The 25,207-nt window shown below is 47.1% G+C and overlaps 2 protein-coding genes across 6 annotated transcripts in view; both read right to left on the reverse strand.

The window, feature by feature from the left end:
* Positions 1–45: 45 nt before the first annotated feature.
* Positions 46–3,172, reverse strand: Manf (mesencephalic astrocyte derived neurotrophic factor). Its single transcript, XM_057768713.1, has 4 exons — positions 3,051–3,172; positions 2,286–2,413; positions 1,401–1,542; positions 46–486 (listed from the first exon to the last, which is right to left on the reverse strand). The coding sequence occupies exons 1-4, from the start codon at positions 3,133–3,135 to the stop codon at positions 302–304; spliced, it is 540 nt and encodes a 179-aa protein (XP_057624696.1). The 5' UTR covers positions 3,136–3,172; the 3' UTR covers positions 46–301.
* Positions 3,173–4,092: 920 nt separating this feature from the next.
* Positions 4,093–25,207, reverse strand: part of Dock3 (dedicator of cytokinesis 3) — a 401,182-nt gene continuing 380,067 nt past the window's right edge. The window contains exons 47-54 of one of the 5 annotated variants that reach the window (XM_057766540.1): positions 23,123–23,244; positions 21,691–21,814; positions 21,021–21,102; positions 13,045–13,145; positions 11,985–12,072; positions 8,499–8,621; positions 7,912–7,994; positions 4,093–7,132 (exon numbers count right to left, since the gene is read on the reverse strand). In XM_057766540.1, coding sequence (XP_057622523.1) covers positions 6,623–7,132; positions 7,912–7,994; positions 8,499–8,621; positions 11,985–12,072; positions 13,045–13,145; positions 21,021–21,102; positions 21,691–21,814; positions 23,123–23,244 — 1,233 coding nt within the window. In that variant the 3' untranslated portion in view covers positions 4,093–6,622. Of the gene's footprint in view, positions 7,133–7,911; positions 7,995–8,498; positions 8,622–11,984; positions 12,073–13,044; positions 13,164–21,020; positions 21,169–21,690; positions 21,815–23,122; positions 23,245–25,207 lie in introns of all 5 variants that reach the window. The other 4 variants (XM_057766539.1, XM_057766538.1, XM_057766537.1 and 1 more) reach the window with 4 other exon arrangements.

Genomic DNA, 25,207 nt, shown 5'->3' on the forward strand with positions numbered 1-25,207 from the left:
GCAGACTGGAGAGACAAACCAGTAGATTATAGGACTGAATCCTGTTTCAGTTCAACTCTCCAAAGACAGATTTGTTTTTTCCCTTTAATAAAAAATTCCCAGACAAACTTTGAAGTCCTAGAGTAAACCAGCAAAAGAAGGAAGTAAACTCCTCCCCCTGGGAGGAGGGGGCACCACGGAGCCAGCATCATCATTAGGAAAGCTCCAGGCTTCACATCTCATTGTCAGGAGCCTGCTTAAAAAATAAATTACAAAATGTTGTTTGGGGAAGAGACAGGTGAACTGTTTTTCCCTCCGGTGACTATAAATCAGTCCGTGCGCTGGCTGCCTTGGGGGCGTATTTAGGCATCAGTTCGTTTATCTTCCGGATATAGTCAGACTTTTCTGCGCAGCCTTTGCACATCTCCCCCCAGTCGTCCAGGATCTTCTTCAGCTCTTTCACCCGGAGCTTCTTCAGGTCCACTGTGCTCAGGTCGATCTGCTTGTCTGCAGGGAGAGCAGGACAGTAAATGGCGGGGTAGGATGCTGCTCCGTCCTTAGGACGGAGATGTGCGTATACTGTGCCAAGAGGGGACTGGCATTCTTCCCCAGGAGGGTCACCTCAGGCTGTCAGTATCCACTACATGCACTGCCGAGAACCCACATGGTTCCAGTTCCCCTAGGACCTTCTACAAGTCGGCACAGAATGAGTTCCAGGCTGATGACAGAGCAGACACACCCTCTTTCTCCCCATCAAGGTACCAAAGTCAAAGCTTACTCCATAACCCATGACCCAGACAGATCTATGCTAGAACCAACCAGGGTACCAAATTACCACAAGCATAAACCACAAACACAAGGCCCTTGGACACATGAGTTATAATTAACACTGGCATTGTTTAAGCTTCATGGGAGAGGCCTGGCTCGTCTCAAGACTGGGGTTACGTGCAATGAGATGGGCTCGGCCACGGTGATGCTGCGACCCCTATCACTCCTGGGCTGCCGGTCTTAGGGCCATCAGAAGTACAGCCATGACGAGTCTGTTAAACTCAAGTCTCATTACAGCGCTTCTCTGCTCAAAACCTTCTGATGCTTCCAACTTCAGACTGAAAGCCAAATTCCTTACCAAACCCAAGGCCCTACCCCATCTTGTACACCTTATGTATTATATCTTTATATTCTCTGTCTGCACTGTCCCGCTATTAGCTGGCCTCCTTCAAATCCTCCCTCTTTTAAAGTATGCTAACAAGTCACCTTCCCAACTCCTGACCACCACCCAGCTTTGATGTGGAAGTCTCTGAGCCCCGCACAGAGTATCACCCATCATGCTTCAAACCCTCACGATGACGCTTCTGGCTAGAAAGCAAGCCCAGGCGGGCACACAGACATCGCAGGAGGCGCACAGTCCTGGCCACACTCACCGTATTTCAGCTCGCAGATCTGGCTGTCTTTCTTCTTCAGCTTCTCACAGATCTTCTCCACGGGGATATGGTGGGCCAGGGGTTTCGACACCTCATTGATGATCTTGGTGGCTGCATCATCTGTGGCCCCAATGTAGTAGCACTGTAGCAGAAAGGAAAAAGGAACAAAAGTTTTATGTGCATGATGAAGTGCACATGTATGCAGGTGCTGGGGAGGCCAGAAGGCATCGGATTCCCCGGAGCTGGAGTTAGGACTGTTGTGGGTAATGGAGACTAAACGCAGGTCCTCTGCAAGAGCAGGACACTTGCAGAACCACCTCTCCAGCTCAGGTCATTTTGAAAACTCTTGGCCAGGCCGCACGTTTTTCGTGCTTGCCCAGATCTAGTAGTTGTACAGTCTAGGCCTTGATATTTGCTCAGTGCCAGAGTTTCCAAATGAACTGAAGAACCATCAAAGTTCCAATGAGAGACTGCCAGAGAAATTAAAGCTACAAAGGCCAATGCTTTACATTAGGGCTCTTGCCCTTGACTTGGCCCTGGCCACCTTGGGGCACCTAGTTAACTATTCCTGATCCCAAACACACCAAACTCTCTCTGGCCTTTGGGCAGTCACACTGTTTGGATACGCTCTCTCCGCTTCACCGATCCAACCCCTCTCTAACAGCCCTCCCACTCCCCAAACTACCCTAGTCTATTTTCTTCATGGATATACCGCTCACTGCTTTCCATTTGCCTGGCATTTTTCTTTCCGGGCTGTACCAATACTCAGCTCATAGGAGATATTTTATAAGTACAGGCTAAAAATACTTCAGTCTCGCATTAGTTTACAGACATGGCCCATACACGCGAACCAGGGAGAGCCTGGGTGGGTCACCTGAGACTTACCAACCGATTCTCTTTGCCTCTTGCTTCACGACAGAACTTTATAAGTTCTTCTTCAATAGTGGCTGGTGAAAATGTGACATCTCTGTCTTTGAGGTCCTGGTAAAATCTTCCCAGATAAGAAATACAAACTGCAAAAGAGGAAAGAGAGATGCTAAGCAATTACTAGTCCTCATTTCACCAGGGGTAGAAGGAAGAAATGATCATTACTTTCCCATCATTGGTTTTTCTCACGTACTCATAGGTGCAAAGAACTCTTAGGTTGCTGGGGTCCTACTACCCAATGCATGCCGAGAATGAACATTATCCCAGTGACCCACACACAATCTTCCCAGCTCTTTTCAAGTTTAAGCCGAGAGTGGACACGTGTCCTTGAGAGGGAACTCACTGTGACCTCATAAGGGACACACTAAAAGCTGAAGCAAACAATCAAAATGTTCCTTATTCCAAATACAACACCGAACCCGTAAGTGCAGCTTGGCAATCCCAAGAGGCCGTTGCGGCCCACGGAGGTCCCTTCCCGGAACCTCTAAACAGTGATGGGAAAGGACAAAAACTCCTGTGTTGTAGGCTTCCGGCCAAGTTTTCAACGCGACTGAGCCGACGCTTTCCCCTAAACGAGTTGATGTTTCTAGGTCCGGGTAATAATTCCAAGGCCCTTCCTCCAGCGGACCGCGCCAGGATGGGCCCCCGCCCCCGCCCTCTCGGTTCCGTTGGGTTCAGCGCCATCTGCCCTCCCCCCCCGCCCCGCACCTTCTCCCCACGCACCTTCGCAGTCGCCTGGCCGCAGCGCCCGGCTGTCAGGCAGCACGCTCAGGGCCAGCGCTACCGCCAGCCCGCGCGTAGCCCACATCTCCACTGCCTCCTCCACCACCGCCACCACCGCCGCCGCCGCCGCCGCCGCGCGAATGAACCGCACCCGGCGCGGTGCACCGCCTAGGGGGCTGGGACACAAACCGGAGCTTCCCATTGGCGGGTAGTCCCCGCGTCCACCCATATGCCGCATTCTCATTGGTCCACGTGCCCCGGAGCCCAGGACGGCGGCTCCACGCTACCCTTCCTCATTGGCTGGCGGCGTCGGGCCCTAGACAGTTGTCGGTTGCTGATTGAGCCTGGGCGGTCCATAGGAAGCGGCTGGGCGGAAGCTGCACGAGCCACCATATTGGGTAGGGGCAGCGGCTTTGCCTCTTGCGGGGCAGCCTCTGAATCTGGTGACTCGTCCCGAGTACTTCTTGGCTCCACATCCAGTCCCCTCCTGGGCCCCGGACTCGTAGCGCAGGACTTCTGGCGTCAGCAGACACCCAGCAGGACAAGCGGTGCGAGCAAGTATCAAAAGCGGTTCCTTGTTTTGAGCCACCACGTGGATTGGCGGACCAATGAGAGCGTCCACCTTCTTGTGCCGGCTGCCCACACCCCTCCTTATCCTGGGTCGGAACGCAGAACCTCTTAGACGAAAGTCTAGAGGCCTATCAAAAGTCGGCTGCTGTCCTGGACATTTGAGGGCCTTGTCTGCGGTAAAACGAGCCGAGATTTTGGGATAGCCTCCCAGTGGAGGCCATGGATCTCGGGAGATTTTGTGTCCCACTCTTGGAGACGCGCAAATGGGAACTGGAGATGTTACCGCCTGGACTGCCCTGATGCTAAGTGCAAGGTCTTGGCCACTTGCCCTCGAAGGCAGAATATGAAGAGAGGACGGCAAGTACAGAAAGTATCTGGAGCTAAAAGGGCTTGGAGCCCGGCGACAGGGGTTTGAGAGGGGCACTTACGCTCCCATTCAGTGAAATCAGTGGATCAATATCAGGTATTCATCTTTAATTCACATCACAGCAGTCAAGGGAGGGGGGATTCAATTGGCAGGTATTTACATCTAAAATTCACATTACTCGTTGGATGTATAACATGCTACCACAATATATACAGTAAAATACCTTTTGGGACACCGGCACAATTTTTTTCTTTAACTTTTCTGGTACAGGTAAGATCATTTTTAAATCAATTTTTCTTTAGACACGAGTACACAAAGGAAATGGTTAGAAGTTTTCTTGTTTTAAATAAGCACAGAATGCCAGAGGTTAAAAACACATTTATAGGGCTTATTACCAATTAGACATCACACTCTATACATTTTTTGCTCAAATTCCTGTACAAATACACAGCATTCAAATAGGTATTTACAAATATGCTTATAAGAATGAAAATCAGTATTTCACAATCTTTTCAAATGATTCTGATCTCTGGCCTCCCATTTCCCTCACACTGGCTGGTTTTTCAATACAAAGTATTCAGAATAGGTCCATTTCATCCAGTTAGGGAAAATGGAGAGGGACGACACAAATATATTTCATCTTGCATAAAGCAAGGCCAAGGAACTTAACCTTACATTCCCCTCCCTACTTCCTGTGCCACCAAGTGGAGAAGGCAGATGTCTGCACTGGATAGCAGGCTGCCTTCATGGACTGCTGCCTTCCCTAAGAGTCACAACAAAGCTAGACTTTGACCCTCATACCTATGAACCAGATGGTCCAGAAACAAGCTTACCAATGAATCTAGGTTCAGGAGCAGGTGTCAAGGCTACCTGGATTGGCCTACATCCTCCATAGTCTCTGCTCTGCTCTGCCTGAATGATCCTGAGGTATCAGAAAGCCCTATACTCTTGTACCTGGACCCCAACATACTCTGGAGTAAAATGGGCCTTCTATCTTTTCCCTTAGGTTATTTGCTGGCAATTCTATTGAACTTGTTTATAAGAGAAAAAGACCCTGACCATGGATTTTTCGGTTTGGGAAAGAATTGTGGGAAAGGGATGAGTAACTAGGCCCAGAACTTGGCCACCGGAGGCCAGAAGGCCAACAAGATAAAGGGAGTGGGGCAACATACCTGCTCACCAAGGAGAAGGCAGTCTTATGGCCATCACTGATGAGAATGTAAGCAAATGAAAGGAAAACAACTGTCTTGAGATAAGTTATTTTTAAAAGTAACTTAGAAGCACCCTGGTGAAATATACTATACCCCCACCATAATACCAAGAGAAAGATCAGTGCCCTGACACGAAAGAATTTCCTATAAAGTCACCACTGTGCCCTTCCTAACAGACTGGGGAGGTCTGAAAAACTGCCCTTCTGCCCGTCCTGAACCCTGAATGGCGGTCCCTATGGGTTTGGAGTGGAGGGTTCTGTACTTGGCTACTTGGAAGATAACAGTTTTACCTGTGTGGCTCTCTGCTTCCAAAATTAATTTCCTCCCATCAGTTAAAAAAAATTATTTTAATGTTTTATACCCAGGAGCTTGCTGAACCTGACTACACATCCTCAGGGCCTGGAAGCCAGGCTGGGCAGCCAACCCCAAGGCTCAGAGGTAGTGCTGAAAATCCCTGATTCAGGTGCTAAATGGCAGGCATTGGAGCCACCTGTGAAAGCTTATGAGGCATTCTGGCTCCTGCCACACTGGATTTAGCCTCATTCTTACACCAGCTCTTTCTAACACAAGGGAAGGGGCTAACTCCCTGCAGGAGTGATAGCCCTCCTAGCTTCATTTAATTCAAGCCCCAGGGCTGAAGAGATAACCCTTGCAAGTCCATTCGAGCAGGGAGGCTTCTGCAGATCATGAGGTGTTTTGAGTGGAAAGTCCAAAATAAAAGTGATGTATAGTGTCCAAAGTGGGGTAAGAGACAAGGCTGGCCCATGGAATAATGTCCAAAGTGGGGTAAGAGACAAGGCTGGCCCATGGAAGCCTGTCAGTGTGCCCTGGGCATGCAGTTAGGCCAGTCATGTGCCTGACCAGCCCCTCAGTTGCACACTCCTAGATGAAGAGTGGGCACGTGGGCAAGCATTTGTGCAAAACGGCTTGTGGCCCCTTTGTCCACCTGTGACATGTCCATGTGGTCCTTGCAATCCCTGAATGCAACCATGAATTTTTCTGTCCATACAGCAAAGGAAGAGGTCCCTAGTGCAATTTCCATTCTTCGCCATCTCTACCCTGGAAGGAGGGCCTGGGCTCCTCCTCCTGGACTCTGCAATGCTGCAAAGCAATTCTGTCTGTGCAATATCTCCATATAGCTCCATGTGGTCTGGAACTGCAGGAGGAAGAAAGCAACTACTGCATAAAGGAAAACCCAGAAAAATGGGGGGGGGGGGAAGAAATAAAAGAGAAACCACAACCCTTCATGCTGCTGTGGCCTCTGGACATGGCAATACATGAGTTCACGGCAGTAGAACAGAGACTCTGGTGGTTTTCTCCTGAGTGCCAAGCCTCTAGCTCCCTGGGAGGGACTTGCTTTTCAGACCTGGAGTGCCTGGGCAAGCTGCTCATTGAAGATGGTGGTGCAGCTGCCTCTCCGCTCCTCACTGTTCCCCTCGGCCGTGCTCCCAGGCCATGCGGGCCTGTTCCTCCTTGGTGCTCCCAGGAGGCAGTGAGGCCTTTCGGTGCAGGCCCCTTGGCCTCTCAGCCTCCTCCCGCAGTAGCACACCCTCATCATGTTCTAGGGCTGGCAGGCGGGGGTGGTAGGGCTTGGGTGGAAGCGCAGGGGGGTCCATGGGGTCCTGAGGGATGACACACCCTGGGGCTGAGTGGCTTCTGCACGGCTGGGACTTGATGGAGTCAAGGACAGCAGACTCAGAGAGGCTGTAGTGGACAGGGAGGTAGGGCGGCTCAAGGTCGTCATCACCATTCCAGGCCTGGCTTGGCATGGAGTCCATGGTATCTGTTCGAGGTGGGGCCTCTGAGGAGTGCCCAAAGTTACTCTCACTCAAGGAGGACACACCGCTGCTGGCACTGCCAGACAGCGTAGAGTTGCTGCCATCCAGGCCCGATTGGGGGCTTGTAGGGGAGGCTGGGATGGGGTGGAGAGGAGACTGTGCGAAGGAAAGGGTGGGTAAGTTAGAATCCCCCTAGACAGGTGGACTGGCCTGCCATGTGGAGACCTAGAGTCTGCTTATCAACGAATGTTAAAATCTTATCAGCTTCATGTCTGTGTCCTCAGCAATGATTCCCCTTAAGAATCTTCCCCCCAAACCAAGCTAGTGGAGCCCAGAATCACTATTATTTCTGCCCTGCCCTGGCTGCTGGGCACTGATACACCTGGGACCAATTCCCAGGTTGGGTATGGTCTGGGTCATCAGGCAGAAGGAACCCTGCTGGGCCACAGATGAGGTGAGTGTTACTCTGTTGTTAAAATCTGTCACAGACTTGGTCTATTCCCATTTGCAGAAAAATGAAGCTAAGAAGAAGAGTCAAATTTTACTTCTTGAATTTTTTGTAGAACTTTAGTTCCTGATATTTCTCATTTTCAGTTGACACTAATTTTAAAAACTCTTATAAGCCACCACAGGGACATTTAATCAGCTATTGGACTAGTGTGTTGAGAGCCTGTGGTACTGGCAGAGAGCCCCAAGCTTCTCCTACACACACTTGTTGTCATGTGCTGTCCATGAGACCCCTGATCTCCCTGTCCTCATGTTCATTGCAGGATTCATGGGTCACCTGCTGCTCTAGTGTGGCTCTAGTCACCCCCAGCTTCTGCCAGCTTAGGCTCTCAGGACAGAGGAGAGGAGAGGAGAGGCAGGTTCCTCTTGTAGGCCCTCAGGGTGTCTACAGCAGATGAGGCGGTGGGACAGGTGCTTCAGTACATTACCTTGCGCAGGGTCCGGGCAGGGAGGGCTGGGGGGGCATCACCCAGTGGGTGGTGGAAGGCGTCAAAGTGTAGGGAGTAATGACCTGCAAAGAGAACAGAACCGTAGCCTCAGCTGGGGACCCCCTGCACAAGCTGCAGAGCAGCATCACCTTGCTGGGCACTGGGCAGGTGTGGAAAAGTCCCCCAAGAACACCTCAGCATTGAAAGTCATTTTTCTTTACACTGACAGTCTGTAAAATACAGGTCACTGAGGTAAAAGAATCCCATTCTACACAGGAGGTCAGGAGTTTGAGTGCTTCAGAGCCCATGAAGCAGGCTTCAGGCAGAAGTTCTGGTCCACTGGCAGATGATGGCCGACTGGTGAGTGGTACATCTGGCACAGCTGGTTTTGTCGTCTTCAGCCTCCCTGCCTGGGATGGCCTTACTGAGCTAGCTTGCAGGACTCAAAAACCTTATTGGCCCCAATATTCAGCAGGCTCCTTTCTGTGGTGTGGATGTTTTATCCTTGGCTGAGACGACCTAGAAAGCTGCTGATCTAGCCCTTGGTCAGAGTTTGAGACGAGAAACTATTTGGGGGACCCGCTTACCATGCAGCAGGCTTCGGGGAGGCACTGGGGGAGCCAGGATGTGCCCCATGAGGGCAGACAGGAAGGGCTGGGCCTCTTGGGCTCCGCTATCCAGGCTCCAGCTGCTGGGGGCTGCTGGCACCGCTGAAGGGTGGAAAGAGATGGAGTGAACGGAGGTTACTTCTTGAGCTTCCCGCTCGGAGAAGCTGCCCTACAGCCTGAGGCTTCTCTATGTCTGCTCTGTGTAGCCAGCATACAAGAGGCATGTCAGGCCCTACAGCTGAAAATACTAGCCAAGCAAGACACTGTGGCCCAGAGAGATAACTGGCCAGTGATTGAAGCTGCCTCTGAAGAGTAAGCCGATTTCTGAAGAGTGTTCAGGATAAAGCAGATTGAGAGAACATGCAATCAGGAGTAAACACCTGCAGTCTCTGGGATCTGTCAGAAGCAAAACCAGAAGACCACAGGAGAGAACAGGAAAGGCTGAAGAGATCAAGAACATAGCACAGGACACAGAACTCTTCACAAGTCAAGAATTAGGTCAAGGCTCTTGAACTGCCCATGCCCTGTGTGAAAAGCAGGGAGCAGGATAGGAGATGGAGACCGTGTCCTTTGAAAGGCAGCTCCGCTGGTTCTACAGGGAGCCTGTGGTAACATTTACAACACTGACCCATCCCTGTTCTTATGCCTACTGACTGGGTTTAAGAGCAAGACATTTTCTGAGCAAGAAGAGGTATTTAAGGAACCCACTGAAGTCTCAGCCTGGACCCAGGGGAACACACTGCTTCCTGAGAAAGGGAGAGGCTAGAAAGTCCTTGATGCAGAATAGAGCAGGGCCCAGACAAAGCAGCGGTGCCTCAGCGCTGGCTCTTTGGCTGGGGTGACAGTCCTTTGTTAAAGGGGAGAGAAGAGCAGTGGCTAGACCTTCACAATTTGGGGTTTGACTACTCTGCAGGTGCAGGAAAGGAAATGTGAAGCTTGTTTAAAATGGTTCTTTTCAGAGAACCAACGCTAGCAAGAGAAAACATGCCTTTTCTCTGCTGGAGTCTTTTGGAAGGGCAGCCTAGCAGAGTACAGGTGTCTAATATGGTTTTAAACTGTTTTTAAACAGTGGTAGCTAAGGGAGCTCGAGGTATCCAAGGTTTGGGCTTTCATGGCCCAGATACTCAATGGAAAATTCCAAGGCCTGATAGGAGCTGGGATCCTCCAGAAAAAGCTGGAATCTGGCCTTTGAGTAGGAGATGGTCCAAAGTGCTGGGCCCAAGGCATTCCATGGATAGAGGGATGACATCATTTTTCTTCTCTTTGCTCAAGGTCTAGCATGGGCTTACAACACAGCAAGGTAAAACTCCAGCTATAAGGATGCTTAATCTCATGATATATTGATGGCTAATAGCAGGAAGAAGGGGCATCTGAATCTGATGAGTAGCAACTGAGCTGTTACCTGCAGAAAAGAATTCTGAATCTGATAAGCATCAGATGGTTTCCTCAGAAATTCTAAGACCAAGAATAGGCATATCTTCCTCCAGGTTCTCCAAGGTGCAGCAAGGGCTTCTTGGTTCTAAGCATCCAAGTTCTCGTCTCCCAAACAAAAATAACATTTATGATGAAAGCCACAGGTCTCGGAAGTGGCAGCTTAGAGATGATCCTGTGAAGCTTCTTCTCTAAAAAGACCTGACAACCCAAGATCTCAGACATGTCCTTAACTCCCTAAAGAACTGAAGGGGCTGCTAAAATTTACCCCAAAGGTCCAAAGGAAATTGAGGTCAGGGACACTATAGGGGAAGAATGCTAGGAAGGCTGTCATGGCGTACTTAGGATGGTGTCTGAGTGAGTCATTCCATGTCAACCAGAAACCACAAATCTGCAGTGAGGCCAGTGGACCTTTGCCATGTAGTGTGGCCAAGGGAATGATTTATTCTAGGAGAAGAGCAATAACCCTCTGTGTCCTGTCATCTGTCAGCATTAAAAGCTCTACAGAATTGGCCTGAGGGTCCCCAGTGCACAGTCCCTGTCCTGAGGGCAGCCTTGTCTTGCCCAGGTGTGACTGGCAAAAAAAAAAAAAAAAAAAAAAAAAAAGAACCTACAGGTGAGAGGTAAGTTTCTAGGGGGACCTAGGAGTTAGTCTGGCCTGTGTATTACCAATGGAAAATTGCCTAATTTGTTGCCACTAAGCGTTGACCTTGTGGTTTGGATATGGTAGCTCTGGGCTCAGTTTTTGTTCTGAGACACCTGTCCTTCCCCCAGACACCTAGGGTGAGCGTGCCCAGCTCTTTGCTGCAGTGTAGCTTGTGAGGCCTGAGGTTCTTCTGTGACCAGCTGATGTAGCATCCTGGTCTGACCACCAATACTGATTTGAGCTCTGAGCTGTGTGATTTTTGGCTAGTTTTGAGATTGCTCTGCATCTTAGGTGAAGAAAACCATTGTGGATTCTAGCCTTCCAGGCCAAAAAGGCCCATTGTTTTGGGGTCACAGGTACAGGAATCCAAGGAGTCACTTTTTCGGGATGTGCAGCCTTGAGGTTAGGAAGGTATCTTCAGTAGGCCTTTTGTGGTGGAGCATCTGGCACTAATGCCCACTAGGAACCAAGGTTTGGACCCAGTGTTTGAACTCCTTAAAAAGGACACAGAGTTTGTCCTTTACAACAACCAACAGGGGTAACAATGACAGTGGGGACAGCAGACAGCACTTGGTAAGCAGGTGCAATGACAACACAATGAAAGCTTTGAAGGGACATGGTCTGATGGGCTAAGGGGCCATAGCCCATTGGTGGGAAGTGAATATGTACTAAGCACAGCAGATGGAGGCGAGGAGAGAACCATGGGACCAGGTTCTGCTTGACAGACAAGCTCAGCATGGTCCCCATTTAGGTGCTGCTGTGCTAATATTAACTTAGGTGTCTAGGGCTTCAGTCAAGGTTATAGAGGTTGGACACAAGTTCTTACATCAGCTTGCAGAACACAGGGTAACGTGTCACATCCATGCAGCTGCAGCTCTAGGGCGAGTTTCTCAGTGGTATGGTGTAGTACAGGTGGACGTGACTGGACTTCACTGAAGCACACAGAGCTTTCTCTGCACAAACTTAATGTTGGAAATTCGCTGAAGTATATATGTTCTACTCCTTTGGAGCTTTCATTGACCACAGTCCATTCTGAGCTCCAAGAAGTTTCTGAAGCCCCAGATGGACCATCAGGCATACTAAATTCTAGAAGTTATTAGGAAGAACCTAGGAGAGCAGACGCCCACAGCAGCCTGAGTTATAACGAATTACTCAAGGCAGATGGGCCTCTCTGAGGGTGCGCCCTAGAGAGAGGGAAATACAGACAAACAGGATCCAGGCCAGCTGTGGTCTAAACAGTGACCTGAGAAATTGGTCAGCACTACGTCTAGGGAGACAGACATGAACATTTTGGTTGTGGCTCAGACCTGGACAGTGGTACTCAGGAACAAGAGTTAGACACTCAAGATGGGACAAACATGAGAGAGCTCCTAGAGAGAGGAAAATACCTTTTTCAGCCATAGACAGATTGGGATCACTGCAGGGTTTACAGGCTCCAACTACTTGCTGGAACAGGGCCCGCTGGAAGTTTGGTGGCTGAGGGAAGGAGAAAAATATCAAAGAGTGTAAGAGCAGCCAGCTACATCTGGGAGGCAGTGTTATGGACTACAGGTGCCAGGATGTTCTAAGCTCAGATGAGGATATCAAAGCAGTAAGATAGCTCATGCTTGAGATGTGCTGAGAGCTTCACGCAGCCCTGGGAAGGCTGCTACAACAGTCCAGGTGTATTTGGATCTGAGCACTTCATGGACATTTGAGACATCACCCAGGTTGTCATGTGAAGGACATAGGTACTGTCCATTATTCAACTGTCACATGTTTCTGTTTGCCAGGGAGACCACTGACAGAAAGGATTTAAAAACCCTGTTTGCTCCATGAGCGCTGATAGGTCTTAATTCTTGGAAGTCCCCACCCAGATCCAGGTTAGCACTGAGGGGAGAGAAAGGCAGCACCTATACCTGGAGTCTGGCAGGTCCCATTGCTCTTCTGAGCAGCACCCATCAGATCTGCTCCCTGCCTGACAGAGGGGTGCCATTGAGAAACTCCTGGCACTTCGGGTCTAGGACAGTTACTTGGAAGTGACTTTTATGGCTCTGGATAGAAATTCTGGGGCAAACTGCACAGGGCCAACTGTTATTTGTTGGTTCAAGCATGGTGTCTGGAAAACTAAGTGCGGAGGTCAACCCTAGCAGGACACACAGACATCCTCCTACCTGTGTTTACTACAGCCTCCTCAGGATGCAGAGGAATGGGTCTGTGCAGGTCAGAAAGCTGGCTAGAGGTTTAGGAAGCCACCCAAGCAGGTATAGTCCCAGTCGCCAGTCTACTCAAACCTACACTGGATTTCTGGCCCTCAGATTTACTGTCTTGAGGAGTTCAACAGCTTTCTTACAACAGAATGAGGGAGGCATGCAAGACTGTGCATGCAAAGGTTTAGCAGATGCAATGAGGGAGCCCAAGCCAACACACTTGTAGCAGAGGACAGTTAGTCAAGGCGAGGCCTGCTACCTGTCCATTCTCTAGGATGGCTGCTGGATACATGGCACTGCTTGGGCGGTCCCGATGTGCGGGCAACAGCAACATCATTTCCCGGGCATGTCGGTACTTATCTGGCAGAGAGGGAGAGCCTGTAACCAAGTGAGAACAATCACGAACAGATGACAAACCACAGATGGAGGGCTCAGTGGCCAAGCATCCTTAGGACTGGGGACCAGGGTAGGTGTCCCTTGCAGCTAGGGTGAACTCAGCATAACACAGAATGAAGGAGATCTAGTGAACAGACGGTGAAGACTGAATCTGCTATCTTGGCTGAGGAACATTCATTGACAGAGGCCGCCACCATACCCAGAGGCAGAAGGTAAGGAGAGTTGAGGCCTGGTGCGGGGTGCTTAGGGTTTTTGAACCTTGTGTTCTCAGGAAGAAATGTGGTCTGAACAATGGGCTCTTCCAGAGGACCCGGGAGTGGGCCAAGGTCAGCTTGTGATGGAGCCATCACACAAAGACAAGAGACACTTGGAATAACAACCACATAGTTCTGACTTGACATACTGGGTCTACACACACTTACCTTCTCGAAACACCAGTGTTTCTGTTTTCAACTGGCTTCCCACTACCCTTTTGGCATATCCCTTCCAGAAGGTAAGTTCCCACTGACTTGATACTGCCTACCTGTCAGACCTATTACAGCTTTACAGCTAGGATAGCTGGAAGCCTTGGACCCTGTATACAGGTGGTTTGATACTTGCTGGCCCTTGAATGCTCTGGGAGAATGCTCTTGTACTCTGTAAAGATTTGTCACTCATATTGGTTTAATAAAATGCTGATTGACCAGCAGCCAGGCAGGAAGTATGGGGGGGGGCAACCAGACTAGGAGAATTACGGGAAAAGGAAAGGCAGAGACGCAGTTGTCATCCAGAAGCAGAGGAAGTAAGATGAGAATGTGTTACTAAGATAAGGTACCAAGCCACATGGCTAAACATAGATAAAAATTATGGGTTAATTTAAATTGTAAAAGCTAGGTAGTAATATGCCTGAGCAATAGGCCAAACACTTTATAATTAATATAAGCCTATGTATGTTTATTTGGGACCGAATGGATGTGGAACCAGGTGAGTTCAGGGACATGGAACTAACCGAGAAAGCAAGGGACGTAGACCCAGGCGTTTTCCTCCCTTACTGTGTAGCCCTGGCTGTTCTGGAACTTGCTCTGTAGACCAGGCTGGCTTTGAACTCAGAGATCTGCCTGCCTCTGCCTCCCATTGTCCATCTAGACACAGGTTCTTGAGTTGACTTATTTCATGTTATTTTCCTTTTGTTACTTTTCATGTCCTTTTTCTATGAAGCCAGTGCAGTGACTACTGGCTGAGGTGCTATTAAAGCATTGAGGAACTTCCCTCTGTGGTTCTTAAGAGAACTTTTTATAGAAACAGTAAGATACTGCTGGCTTTCCCGTGGTAGGGTAATAGGAACACTTCTGCAAATACACACTATTCATTGTATCAGACAACTGACTAGCCACAGTGCCTCCATGGCAGAGTCATCTCGACTTCAATGTTTCTGGCTGACTCAGCTCTGAGGAGCTGAACAGTAGAGACTAGCTATGGGCTCCAGCTGAGAGGCGAGTCTGCAGATCCCAGAGGGCATCTGAGTCTCTGAAACCCACTGTTTCTGGGGCTCTCCTCTGGGCCTGTGGTACTGGTACTAGAAAAAAAATCTAACAAATCAAAGCAAAACCAGGTCTTCATTCAGCTTACTGCAGGGGTCCTTGAGAAGTCCAGGTGTTCATTTTAGTCCAAAAAGAACATAAATACCAACAATGTAATTTTTCTGCTGTTATTTTTGTAACTTTTTCTACAGCTGTTCTGAGAGAACCTCTGGGCTGGCTTTAGGACTTTTGTAACATCCTTCAATAATAAGGGAATGTGTAAAGTATGGTTACTTAAAAATTTTGAATTTCTTTGTTTTGTAGATATTTATGTTCTATTTTAAAATTTGTGCTTTAAGGCAATCTCAAGAAGATGGCTATGTAGAGAAAAGAAATTTTAAAAAAGCTCCAAATCCCACTGATTTGTCTGTCTTCCCAGATGAGAGACTGTGAATGCCCCTAAGACCTGTGGGCAACCTCTAGACATGACTATCTGCACAGGACAAAAAGAAACATCACTTGGAGATCAGCGCACCTAGAAAACCTGTCTATTCAATACCTATTCCACAGTAGGCATAGGCTGGAATTGCTTCCCTCAGGCCATGTTCTCTCACCTCAGAAAGCATCCTTATGTGCTGGGGCTGCATGAGGAGCGTCATCCTGAAGGTCTGGGGGTTCTGGTGAGGGCTTACATTCAAGTTGTGGCGGTCGCTCGTGTGTCACAACAAAAGAGTAGGTGTACGAATTTCCTTCAATTCAGCTGCCTCACTTCCCTATGCCCTAGGCGTCAGTCCTTGGTGGGACAGAGTGGTGTTAACTTTCACGAATACATTTAAATACTATGAGGGCTTGTCTGTTCATGGAGCTTCTGAACTACTTCAGCTACCTCCAATAATCAATCCGGAAGTTGGGTCCTAGTGCCACTATTTCCCGGGTCTTATCAGCCTTTTGACCGGCAGGGGGAGCCATGGACATAACAAGAATTTCAACTGTTCTTTGTTATTCTCCCTGTTCTCACAGACTTCTAGTTACAAGAACCATAGCAGAGGTTGTCAATGGGTATGCAAAAGAAGAACAATGGTCTGATGACCTAGGAGTGCAGAACGGGATTCTATTCCAGACCATATTCAAAGAAACTTTTCCCTCACTGGTAACAAGGGACATTAAAGAATGAACAGACCCCTCACTGCCTTGTTTATCAAGAGTGCATCCATTGCCACATCTACTTGAAAACATTGGACTTACCCTATGATGTTGTACAGTCCTTTTCAAAACTATTTATTTGGCCGGGTGGTGGTGGCGCACGCCTTTAATCCTAGCACTTGGGAAGCAGAGGCAGGCGGATCTCTTTGAGTTCAAGACCAGCCTGGTCTACAAGAGCTAGTTCCAGGACAGGCTCCAAAACCACAGAGAAACCCTGTCTCGAAAAACCAAAAAAAAAAAAAAAAAAAAAAAAAAAAAACCTATTTATTTTTAAAGCTATTCAACTTCAGTGTGGTGAGTGACAGCATACACATGCCCGGGTGTGAGTGGAGGTCAGAAAGCGACTTCTGGGAGTCAATTCTTTCCTTCTTCCGTGGGTACTGGGGAGTGAACTCAGGCAATGCAGGCCTATGTGACAAATGCTTTTAGCTACTGAGCCATATCACTGGTCCCACGCAGTTTGTCTTCCCCCACATGTTCGGCACTGCCTGACAGGCATCTGGGTGTGCAGCTCTCCAGATGGCTGGTGTAGAGACCACATGAATGATGTACTTGAAAGTGGCTTCCTTTCTTTCAACTGCTTCTGCCCTTCCTATTAGTTCCCTGCTTTGGGCCAAGTTCTATTTAACTATTTTGTTTATTTATACACTTAAAGCCTCAGAGAGGGAAGAGGCTTTTTTCAACTTTCCTCTGTGTAATAGCCTGGAGTTCAGCCATTGTCAGAGTTTGTCTCTAAAATGGCAATCATCAGTGACTTCCGTTCTCAACTCTATGCTCTGCTCCTCGTGAAACATCTTGTTAATTCAGAATTCTAAGACAACTGTTTTAAGATATCTAAGTTTTGAGAACACTTTATACTATGCCACAACAGATAACAAAGACATTAGAAAGAAATAAAGAGATAACCAGGAGAACTTTTTTCCTGTTTCACTCATTAGACAAGAGCCATGCAGTTTCTCCACTGAGCACTCAATAAAAGCTTATGGGGGACCAAATCAGTTACTAGTCACTGTGGCCCGCAGGAATCATGCAGTGAGATTTCAGCTGATAGAGTAGAAGGCTGACCTACTAGAGCAAATGAGTTCTGATGGAGATAAACACAGTTCTCAAGGCGCTGGGCCCGCCACCTTTTGTATATCAGCTAATTCTCACAGGGGATCTCTTGTGAAGCCATCCCTTGGTACAAGATTCAGCAGAGTATGGATTATTGGGCACAATTCTTTCCCATGTACTATTTGGTATATTGGGTCACTCCACCCCGCTCCCATGGAACCTCCGGTGGGAAATTCAGTCACACAGTCAATAACCTTGGTTCTCACAGTCTAATCTCCGCTTTGTTCCCTGAGATATGTTAGAAGCCACCTCCCTGCAGCTATCTTCCATTTGGCAGGACATGCAGTCAGGAAAGGAGTCTCTCATATAGATCACATTTGGGACCTTCAAAGATAAAGGGACGTCCAGGCTCAGAGAATTGCCTTTGGTTTGCGTGTATATAAGCTGGAAACTTTACAGAACAGGAGGACAGCAGGAGAAGAATAAAGAAACTGATGCAGAAAAGTACATAGTGGAGAATTCATTTCGCCCTCCAATCTAAGTCCCGTGTTTGCTAAGTCTTCTTCTGAACCCTGAAGGGGGCACCGAGGCTGGCACTCTGAGGTCCCTGAGAAGTCTGCTACAAGGACAAATGATGGTGTCATGGTTAATCTTATTGTTATTGGATTTAAGATCACCTGAGACAGGATTCTGGGTGCAGAAAGGTGTAAGTGAGAAGGGAAGACCCACTCCATGGACCAGAGACCTAAGTTGCATAAAACAGGGGGAAACCAGTGAGTGTACCAGCTGCCTTATACACCTGCTGCAATACCTTCATACTGTGAGCCAAAACAAACCCTTCCTCGAGTTGCATGCCACGTATTTAGTCATAGCAATGAGAAGAGTAACCAATACAGGCAGTAACAGCTAGCCTGAAATGTCTCTAATAGCAGCCACAGCAGAGAAGAATATCAAGCAGTATCAGTGCTGGAGAGATGGCTCAGTGGTTAATAGCCTGCTACTCTCCAGAAACACTTGAATTTGGTGCCTAGCGCCTCCATCAGACAGCTCACCACAGTCTGTAACTACAGTCCCAGGGAATCTGACACACACATACACACACATTTTAAAAAAGTACCAGAGTAATACTGAATTAAAATATCCATCATTTGTTTATCAATAATCATGAATCTGCAAGAATAACCAGATAAGGTTGGGAGGTGATGAAGTGTGTCTTTAAGGCCAGCCTGTCTAAAGAGTGAATTCCAGTCCTGGATAGGACTACACAAAGAAATATTGTCTTGAAAAAGCAAGAACAAACAAAAAATCAGAAAAAAAGAATAGCCAGAATAAGCCTTAGATATGGTTGAGCACACCTCAGAGACTTCAGGTTAAAGAATACAGCAACGCCTAGATGATATATGGAATCTGTATCTGCAGCTCTAACCAGGACACTTACACAAGATTGGAAATACCAATGTTTAGACATACACAGCTATTTTGTGGACTTTCCTTCCTTTCTATTCCCAGAGCCATCTTTTAGTAGGTCCTTTCATAATACATGGTCCTGTCTCTGTTTGCAGCCTTCATAGATTGTGTTCCCTAAAGTTGGCCCCTCTTGTCTGAATCCCATAGTTCATGTTAGGAAAGTAATATGGGTAGCAGAATGGGCAGACTTTGGGCTGCTGACTGGAAAGACCTGCACCCCACATTCAGCATTCACTTCTTCACTGGACTTACGAACCGTCAAACAGTGCTTTAAATTGAAATCTGTGACTGCTCTGCTGTTACCTTGCTCACTTTCCTCCACTTTACCAGTGTTTTCCCCTAGCTGGCCATTGCATCCATCAGGACACACTTCATTGGTTCTTTCCATCTTGCCTACTGTGGGCCTTACAGGTTTGTATATTTTAGAGAGAATCCTTAAGAATACTGCTTGTTCTTCCAAAGGCCCTGAGTTCAATTCCCAGCAACCACATGGTGGCTCACTGATGAGGGATGTCCTTCTGTATATGTGTTACTTTTATTGGTTAATGAATAAAGCTGTTTATGGCAGGGCAGAATATAGCCAGGCTGGAAGAGATATATAGAGTAGGCAGAGTCAGGAAGATGCCATGTAGCTGTCAAAGGAGAGAAAGATGCCAGCCACCAGCCATAACCTTACTAGTAGGCCACAGCTTCATGGTGATACACAGAATAATAGAAATGGGTTAATTTATGATGTAAGAATTAGCTAGAAATATGCTTAAGCTATTGGCCAAACAGTGTTGTAATTAATGTAGTTTCTGTTTTATTACTCAGGTCTGGACGGCCCTGAAACGAACGAGCAGCCTCCACCTACCGCTCACAGCCATCTACAAGATCTGGTGCCCTCTTGAGGAACAGACCTGGTCAGTCTTCCTCATCAACATAGACCAGGAAACCCAATATGGAAAAGTTCAACGGAACTGCCATACACGGGCTGCCCATGCATGCTTCAGCAATGCCAGGGCGTAAATTTTATTTGTTTTCTTAGTGTTATAAAGCTTGTGTTGTTTTTCTTTGTATATAAAATAATCAGAACAAAAAGAACCTATCCTTCTGAAGCCTAAAATCAACAGTCAGTGATGGGTTGACAGGCTCAGACCACTAAGCATGATAAATATTTCAGAGGGGAATAACTGAGTTTTCTCCTGGGTCATGTCCTTTTACTGAAGGAGAGATGCAATACTAGCTACCAAGTAGCAGCACAGCAGCAAATACTGCCAGAGCACGAATTAAAGTCAGCTGGTGAGCCAAACCCTTAAATATGGGTGCTGAAAAAACAAGCATTCTCTAACACAATGATGGATGGGGTTGCTAGGCAGGGAGACAGTTAACCAACAGCTCCTCAGCAGCCGTCATTTAAGGCATGCAAATATCAATGTTGGAGTCGTCTTTGACAAATGTCATCATCAGTGGCAGGTAATACTCTGGGAGATAGGGAATTAAAAGGAGACAGATTCTTACACGCTATATGGAAAATCTCTATGATGCTTATGACCATTTCCAAGTGCTGGCCTTCCTTCCATGGACAGATTAAAAATAAACAGTACTGGTCCTTCAGTACGTGATGACGATCCACCAACTGGTTGTAACTAAGGTTAGAGCTAAATCAGTGACAAGGGCTCCAAACTGGCCTCAAACAAAGCCAAAAGGAAAATTAACAGCAATATATGCTGTTGTTTATTTATTATTGGCCTAAAGCTAAGAAATCCAGAAGGTAAAATCACTAACAGTAAAATTCAGGTAGTTATTACATCTATCTTGGGTGTGCCCTAAATTCTAGGCTACTCAGAACAACTTTGAGCTAACCACAAGGCTAAACCAAACTCAAACATTTCCTCCTTAGTCCCAAAGGTGGAGCACTGCTTGCGCACTCTAGGCCCAAGTCACTCCCATCAATAAAAACTACACAAGCAGGTCAAGCATGGACACACCTTTAACTCCAGCTTTTGGGAGGCAGAGGCAGGTAGATCTCTGTGATTTTTGAGACAACCAGGTCTACATATTGACTTCCAGGCTAGCTAGGGGTATATAATGAGAATCTATCTCAAAATAAAATCCAAAACAAAAAACATCCCACAACCAAAAAGGCTCTGGATTCTCAGTTTCTCTCTTGTCCTCACCTTGTTTTCCAATGCATTTTTTTACTTTTCGTTCTATTAAAGATATAACTTTCTTTTTCTCTTCTCTTTCCATCTCACTTTTCTGGACAGCTACTCAATCCTAGGTGTATTTCTCCGACACTCTGGGCATGCTCTCTCCCAGTAATCCTACCCCAAGGATTCCCACTCCTCACTGCAGCTTCTATAGATTTACAGTGCTGACCCAACCTGCTTTTTGACTTTCAGGCAGCTGGGGGGAACTCTAGCTTGCTTGCCTGTTATTTTCTCAAACTCCAATAAAATTGCTTTTGATTTTTAAGTCTCCTTTTAAATTCTGTTATCCATCTACGAAAGGGATTCAGTGTCCCTTGGTGACAGCAAGGCCACTCTCAAAGATACAGGCACAGATGAAATGAAGACAAGTGGGATTCATTAAGCTTTCTGTTCTCCTTCAACAAACAGTATCCTGTCATCCTTACCTCGGGTGCTAGAAGGGGCAGAGGTGATCATCTGGGATGGTGCTGAATGAGTGGAACTCAGGCTGGAGGAAGAAGGGCTTGCCTGGGATGAGGACAGAACAGAGACGTTGGTGACTGAGCCCTGGTACCTGGGGTTGTGATATGCAAGCTGTAAAGAAAAAAAAAATCAGCATTCTGAATGATCAGTACTGTAAAGCTGGTACAGAGAGAGCTGGTTTATGCACCCATGACCTGAAGTACCCTAACCAAGTAACTGATACTGTATTCTGGACCCTGCTGGAGGCTGGACTAATTAATGGTAAGCACTATGGACTACCCATAAAACCCACATGGAACAAGACAGTTGTGATGGCTCTATTGTGCTACATATGGAAAAGAATTTGGGACTTAGCCATCAGAACTACCAAGCAGGAGGCTAATTTGGCAGAAGATCTTTGCCATTTTAATCTCTAATATCAGCTAGGTCTGAAGCTAGATTTCCTGCTTGTGAAATAAGGTATGGAAACTAAGACGGGGTGGTATGTAGAAATAAGGCTGCCTGGCTAGCTATTGAAAGGTGTGTTCTGAATCCAGGAACTAGAGAACTTGGTAGAGCTTCCAGACATCAGACCAGACTCCAGAAGGGTGAGTCCTCCAGCCATGCTACCCTGTTCATTCTCACGCTCAGTACCTGCATGTGGTGGTAGAGGTCTTCAGGAGCTTCGCCCATCATCACCATGTTCCCTGTTTCACTAGACGCATGTGAGGACAGAGACGAGGATGAATGGCGGCCTGTGCCCATTAAGTTCATGGGGCTGTGAACAAGAGTAGGAGACAGGGAGGAGTCAGGTAGCAGCTAGGAAAGCATGCTAGGCAGTAGGGACAGTGGACAGATTTGTGAAACAGTGATAGCCAGCCTAAGCCAGCACTGGTTTGGAGGGTTCTATAATCAATGTTCACATCTGTATGAGGCCTGGAGGAATCCTGAGCCCCACTTTGCCACTGGCCTGGAAAGGCTTATGCTAGTACAATCTCTCCTTACAGTTAAATGGATCAGAGCCATTCAGTACGAAGGCACTAGCAGTATATCAGGAGAAATGAGAGAGAGAGAGAGAGAGAGAGAGAGAGAGAGAGAGAGAGAGAGAGAGAGAGAGAGAGAGAGAGAGAGAGAGGATAAATCAGGTCAGGAATCTTACATCCTTCTTCCTATGGAATATCAGTCTGAACAGTGCTAATCTAGCATACACGATTATGAGATCTGCTCTGAGCTCAGGAGTCTTATAGAAACGAAGACACTATCAAAAGAGAGCTGTCAACTCTCTGGGGTTTTTGCCTGTATCTGTGGCTACAAGTTTCCCAATAACTTTCCTCTATCAATACCAGGAGGCCGTTTGTTCAGTTGTTTCTGTTCTCATTTGCTGAGTGGCCACTCTTCTGGGTTGCTGAACATGTTGGAAAAGAAATCTTAGTGAGAGACTCCTTGTACTGGCTTCCTTTCCTAAACCTGGCTTTCCTGTCCTAAAGGCTTTGAGCACTCCCACTTATGCCTGCTCAGGTCAGAACTCTTGAATTTTGAGCAGTCATTACTTGAATGCCCATACCACCAATATTATTAGCTTCCTTAAAAACAATCAACGATTTTCATTCTCTTTAGGCTCATGTCCAAAGGCACATATGAACACTACCGAGCTGGCCCTGCCCCCTTCCATGCTGGAGTCCTGTACCCTGCCTCTTACCTCTATTCACAGGACTGGCTAGGTTTTCTTGTTCACATCATACATGTGCAAGTTCTTTGCCCAGATCTTGTCCCATCACTCTTCTAATGTGGACTCTTTACTGCCTAGCAAACCTTTGTCTGTCCTTCAAGACTTATCCCAATATCCCCTCCCCTGTGTACTCAGAATACCATGTGTGTGCTTCTGTTACATAGGACAGTGATTAATTAGATGCAGGTGAAATGCCACTGACTGACCAGTGTAGGAGCTGCTTGAGGCAAGGCTGGGGCCTAGGTGATAAAAGGGAATGTGAGCACACACAAGTACTCTCTGCAGGTCTTTTTCTCTCATGTTTATCCTTCAGACCTATCTCTCTGGAGGAAACCTTCCACAGCCCTAATGCCATACCTGTGCCTGTGGGTCATCTTGATGTTCTCAGGGCTCATGGGGCTATGGGATGCCAGAACATTTCCCCGTGGGGTGCTGGTGCCTGAACATGCAGGACTTAGCTTATCCAAACCTGGAAACTCCTGTTGAGAAATGAATACTTGTTCATAGAGAGCAACGAACAGACAAGGGGTAGGAGAGATGAGTTGACGGTAAAAATGTAAAACAAATGAACAAACAAAAAAACAGAACCATGTGATATACTTCTGGTTTCTTCTAGACAATCACGTCTTCATTACTAAATATTCCTGCAAGCATACTGCAACCTAGACCAGATGCTATGGAGTCCCAGGTAAAATTCCACTGAGAGACACATCTGGAATAGGCTGAAGTGAATCTGAGTTCATAGGAGAGTGTTAACAGGCTTCCTGACTTCACAGTAAGCAGAACAGAGACTGGGAAGGAGGAGAGGAAGACTTATCAGCTGTCAGTCAGTGCAAACTCTCACATAAAAACTGGTGCTGGGTTTTATTGGATCGCTGAATGGCTCAGCTCTTAGTGACCTGAGTTAAGTTGCCTGTGACACAGCCTCTAGGGAAATAGGAAACAATGTCCTGATGTAAGTAACTGAAAACAGCAGTTCTACCTTTAGCATAATTAAATTCTTACTAAGTATGTAGACTTCTTAGCAGAAACTACTAATCTAATTTCCCACTGGGTGATAGAAAGCATACTGATCTTTGTATCTGTGACAGTGAGGAAATTTTGTTGTTGCTTTTTTTTTTCTTTTTTTGAGATAGGGTTTCTCTGTGTAGCCCTGGCTGTCTGAGAACTCACTATGTAGACCAGGCTGGCCTCAAACTCAGAGATCAGCTTGCCTCTGCCTCTCACGTGCTGGGATTAAAGGTGTGAGTCACCACTACCCTACGACAATGAGGAATTTTTAGAGCATAACTTTATCCAGGTTTTCTCAAGATTTTCATAATATATGATGGACAAAAACTCTTGTCTACAGAATACGTTTCTGAGCTAGACTTAAAGTGGCAGGCACATTTTCCAGGTTCTTCTTCCCAAGCAGGTATAATGTTACAGTGTGTTTCTACAATGTGCACAATAGGGGCCTTCAAGTTTAAGGGCAAGCACTTGGTGCTTTTGTTGCAGTGATCTGACTGCAGAGATGTGGCAGGAAACCCCCTGGTGCCAGGTTCTACACTGTCTGGGCTATGAGATGGTATGGGAACTCTGCATAGAGCAGAGACTACCTATGCTAATAAGGTGGAATCCCCATCAGATTCAGTGATGCTACTCAAGTTCTTTACTAGCCAGTGATCTTAGTTTTAAAGGAAAAATATTTATGTTCTACATAAATTCCATGGAAGGCCATGGGAGAACCCTACAAAGAAGAAGAAATTTTGTAAGTTATAGAAATTTCTCTGCAAAGTGGGCCAGTCTTTAAAACCATAATGAGGGGCTTTTTCTATTTTGCTTTTCATGCTGTCTACTTTTTTTGTTTTTCAAGACAGGGTTTCTCTGTACCTTTGGAGGCTGTCCTGGAACTAGCTCTTGTAGACTGGGCTGGCCTTGAACTCACAGAGATCCACCCGCCTCTGCCTCCCAAGTGGTGGGATTAAAGGCGTGCGCCATCACCCCATGCTGTCCACTCCTGCAATGAATTGGCTGAGGCCTGCACTGGGAATCTGGAGAGACTAGGAGAACTACAACCTGTAGCGCACAAGAACAAAGCAGGCCAGTTCCAAGTGGGACACTCACTGAGTCTTGCCTTTATGTCATCTCTAAAGAGGAAACTTCTCTATGACAGCTATATTTCTTTGTTTCCCTAATACTTATACCTGGTGGCCCTCAGGAAAATAAGAGAGCCTCACAAGTAGCTTGGTGGGTATTTTGGCTCATGGCCACTGAGGTCTGGGAGCCAAGACATTTAACAGAAAGTCAGAAATAATTTAGAGTCAGCCTTGTAATTAAAATTGGATAAGGGTATGTGATATGAATAGGGGTCTGGGCACTCAGTGCTACCTGAATCTCATCTCCAACCAGCCATCATTCTATGCCAAGGAAAACTGATCCTGGAATACAGGTCCTGCCCAT

The sequence above is a fragment of the Chionomys nivalis genome, chromosome 4 (genome assembly GCF_950005125.1).
Source record: "Chionomys nivalis chromosome 4, mChiNiv1.1, whole genome shotgun sequence".
Lineage (NCBI taxonomy): Eukaryota > Metazoa > Chordata > Mammalia > Rodentia > Cricetidae > Chionomys > Chionomys nivalis.

Excerpts from the sequence above, each read along its gene's own strand:
- Manf (XM_057768713.1), bottom strand. The coding sequence starts at position 3,135 with ATGTGGGCTACGCGCGGGCTGGCGGTAGCGCTGGCCCTGAGCGTGCTG. Across the intron at positions 1,543-2,285 it reads GAGGCAAAGAGAATCGGTTG|TGCTACTACATTGGGGCCAC; the intron begins GTAAGTCTCAGG and ends TTTCTGCTACAG. Across the intron at positions 487-1,400 it reads GATCTGCGAGCTGAAATACG|ACAAGCAGATCGACCTGAGC; the intron begins GTGAGTGTGGCC and ends CTCTCCCTGCAG.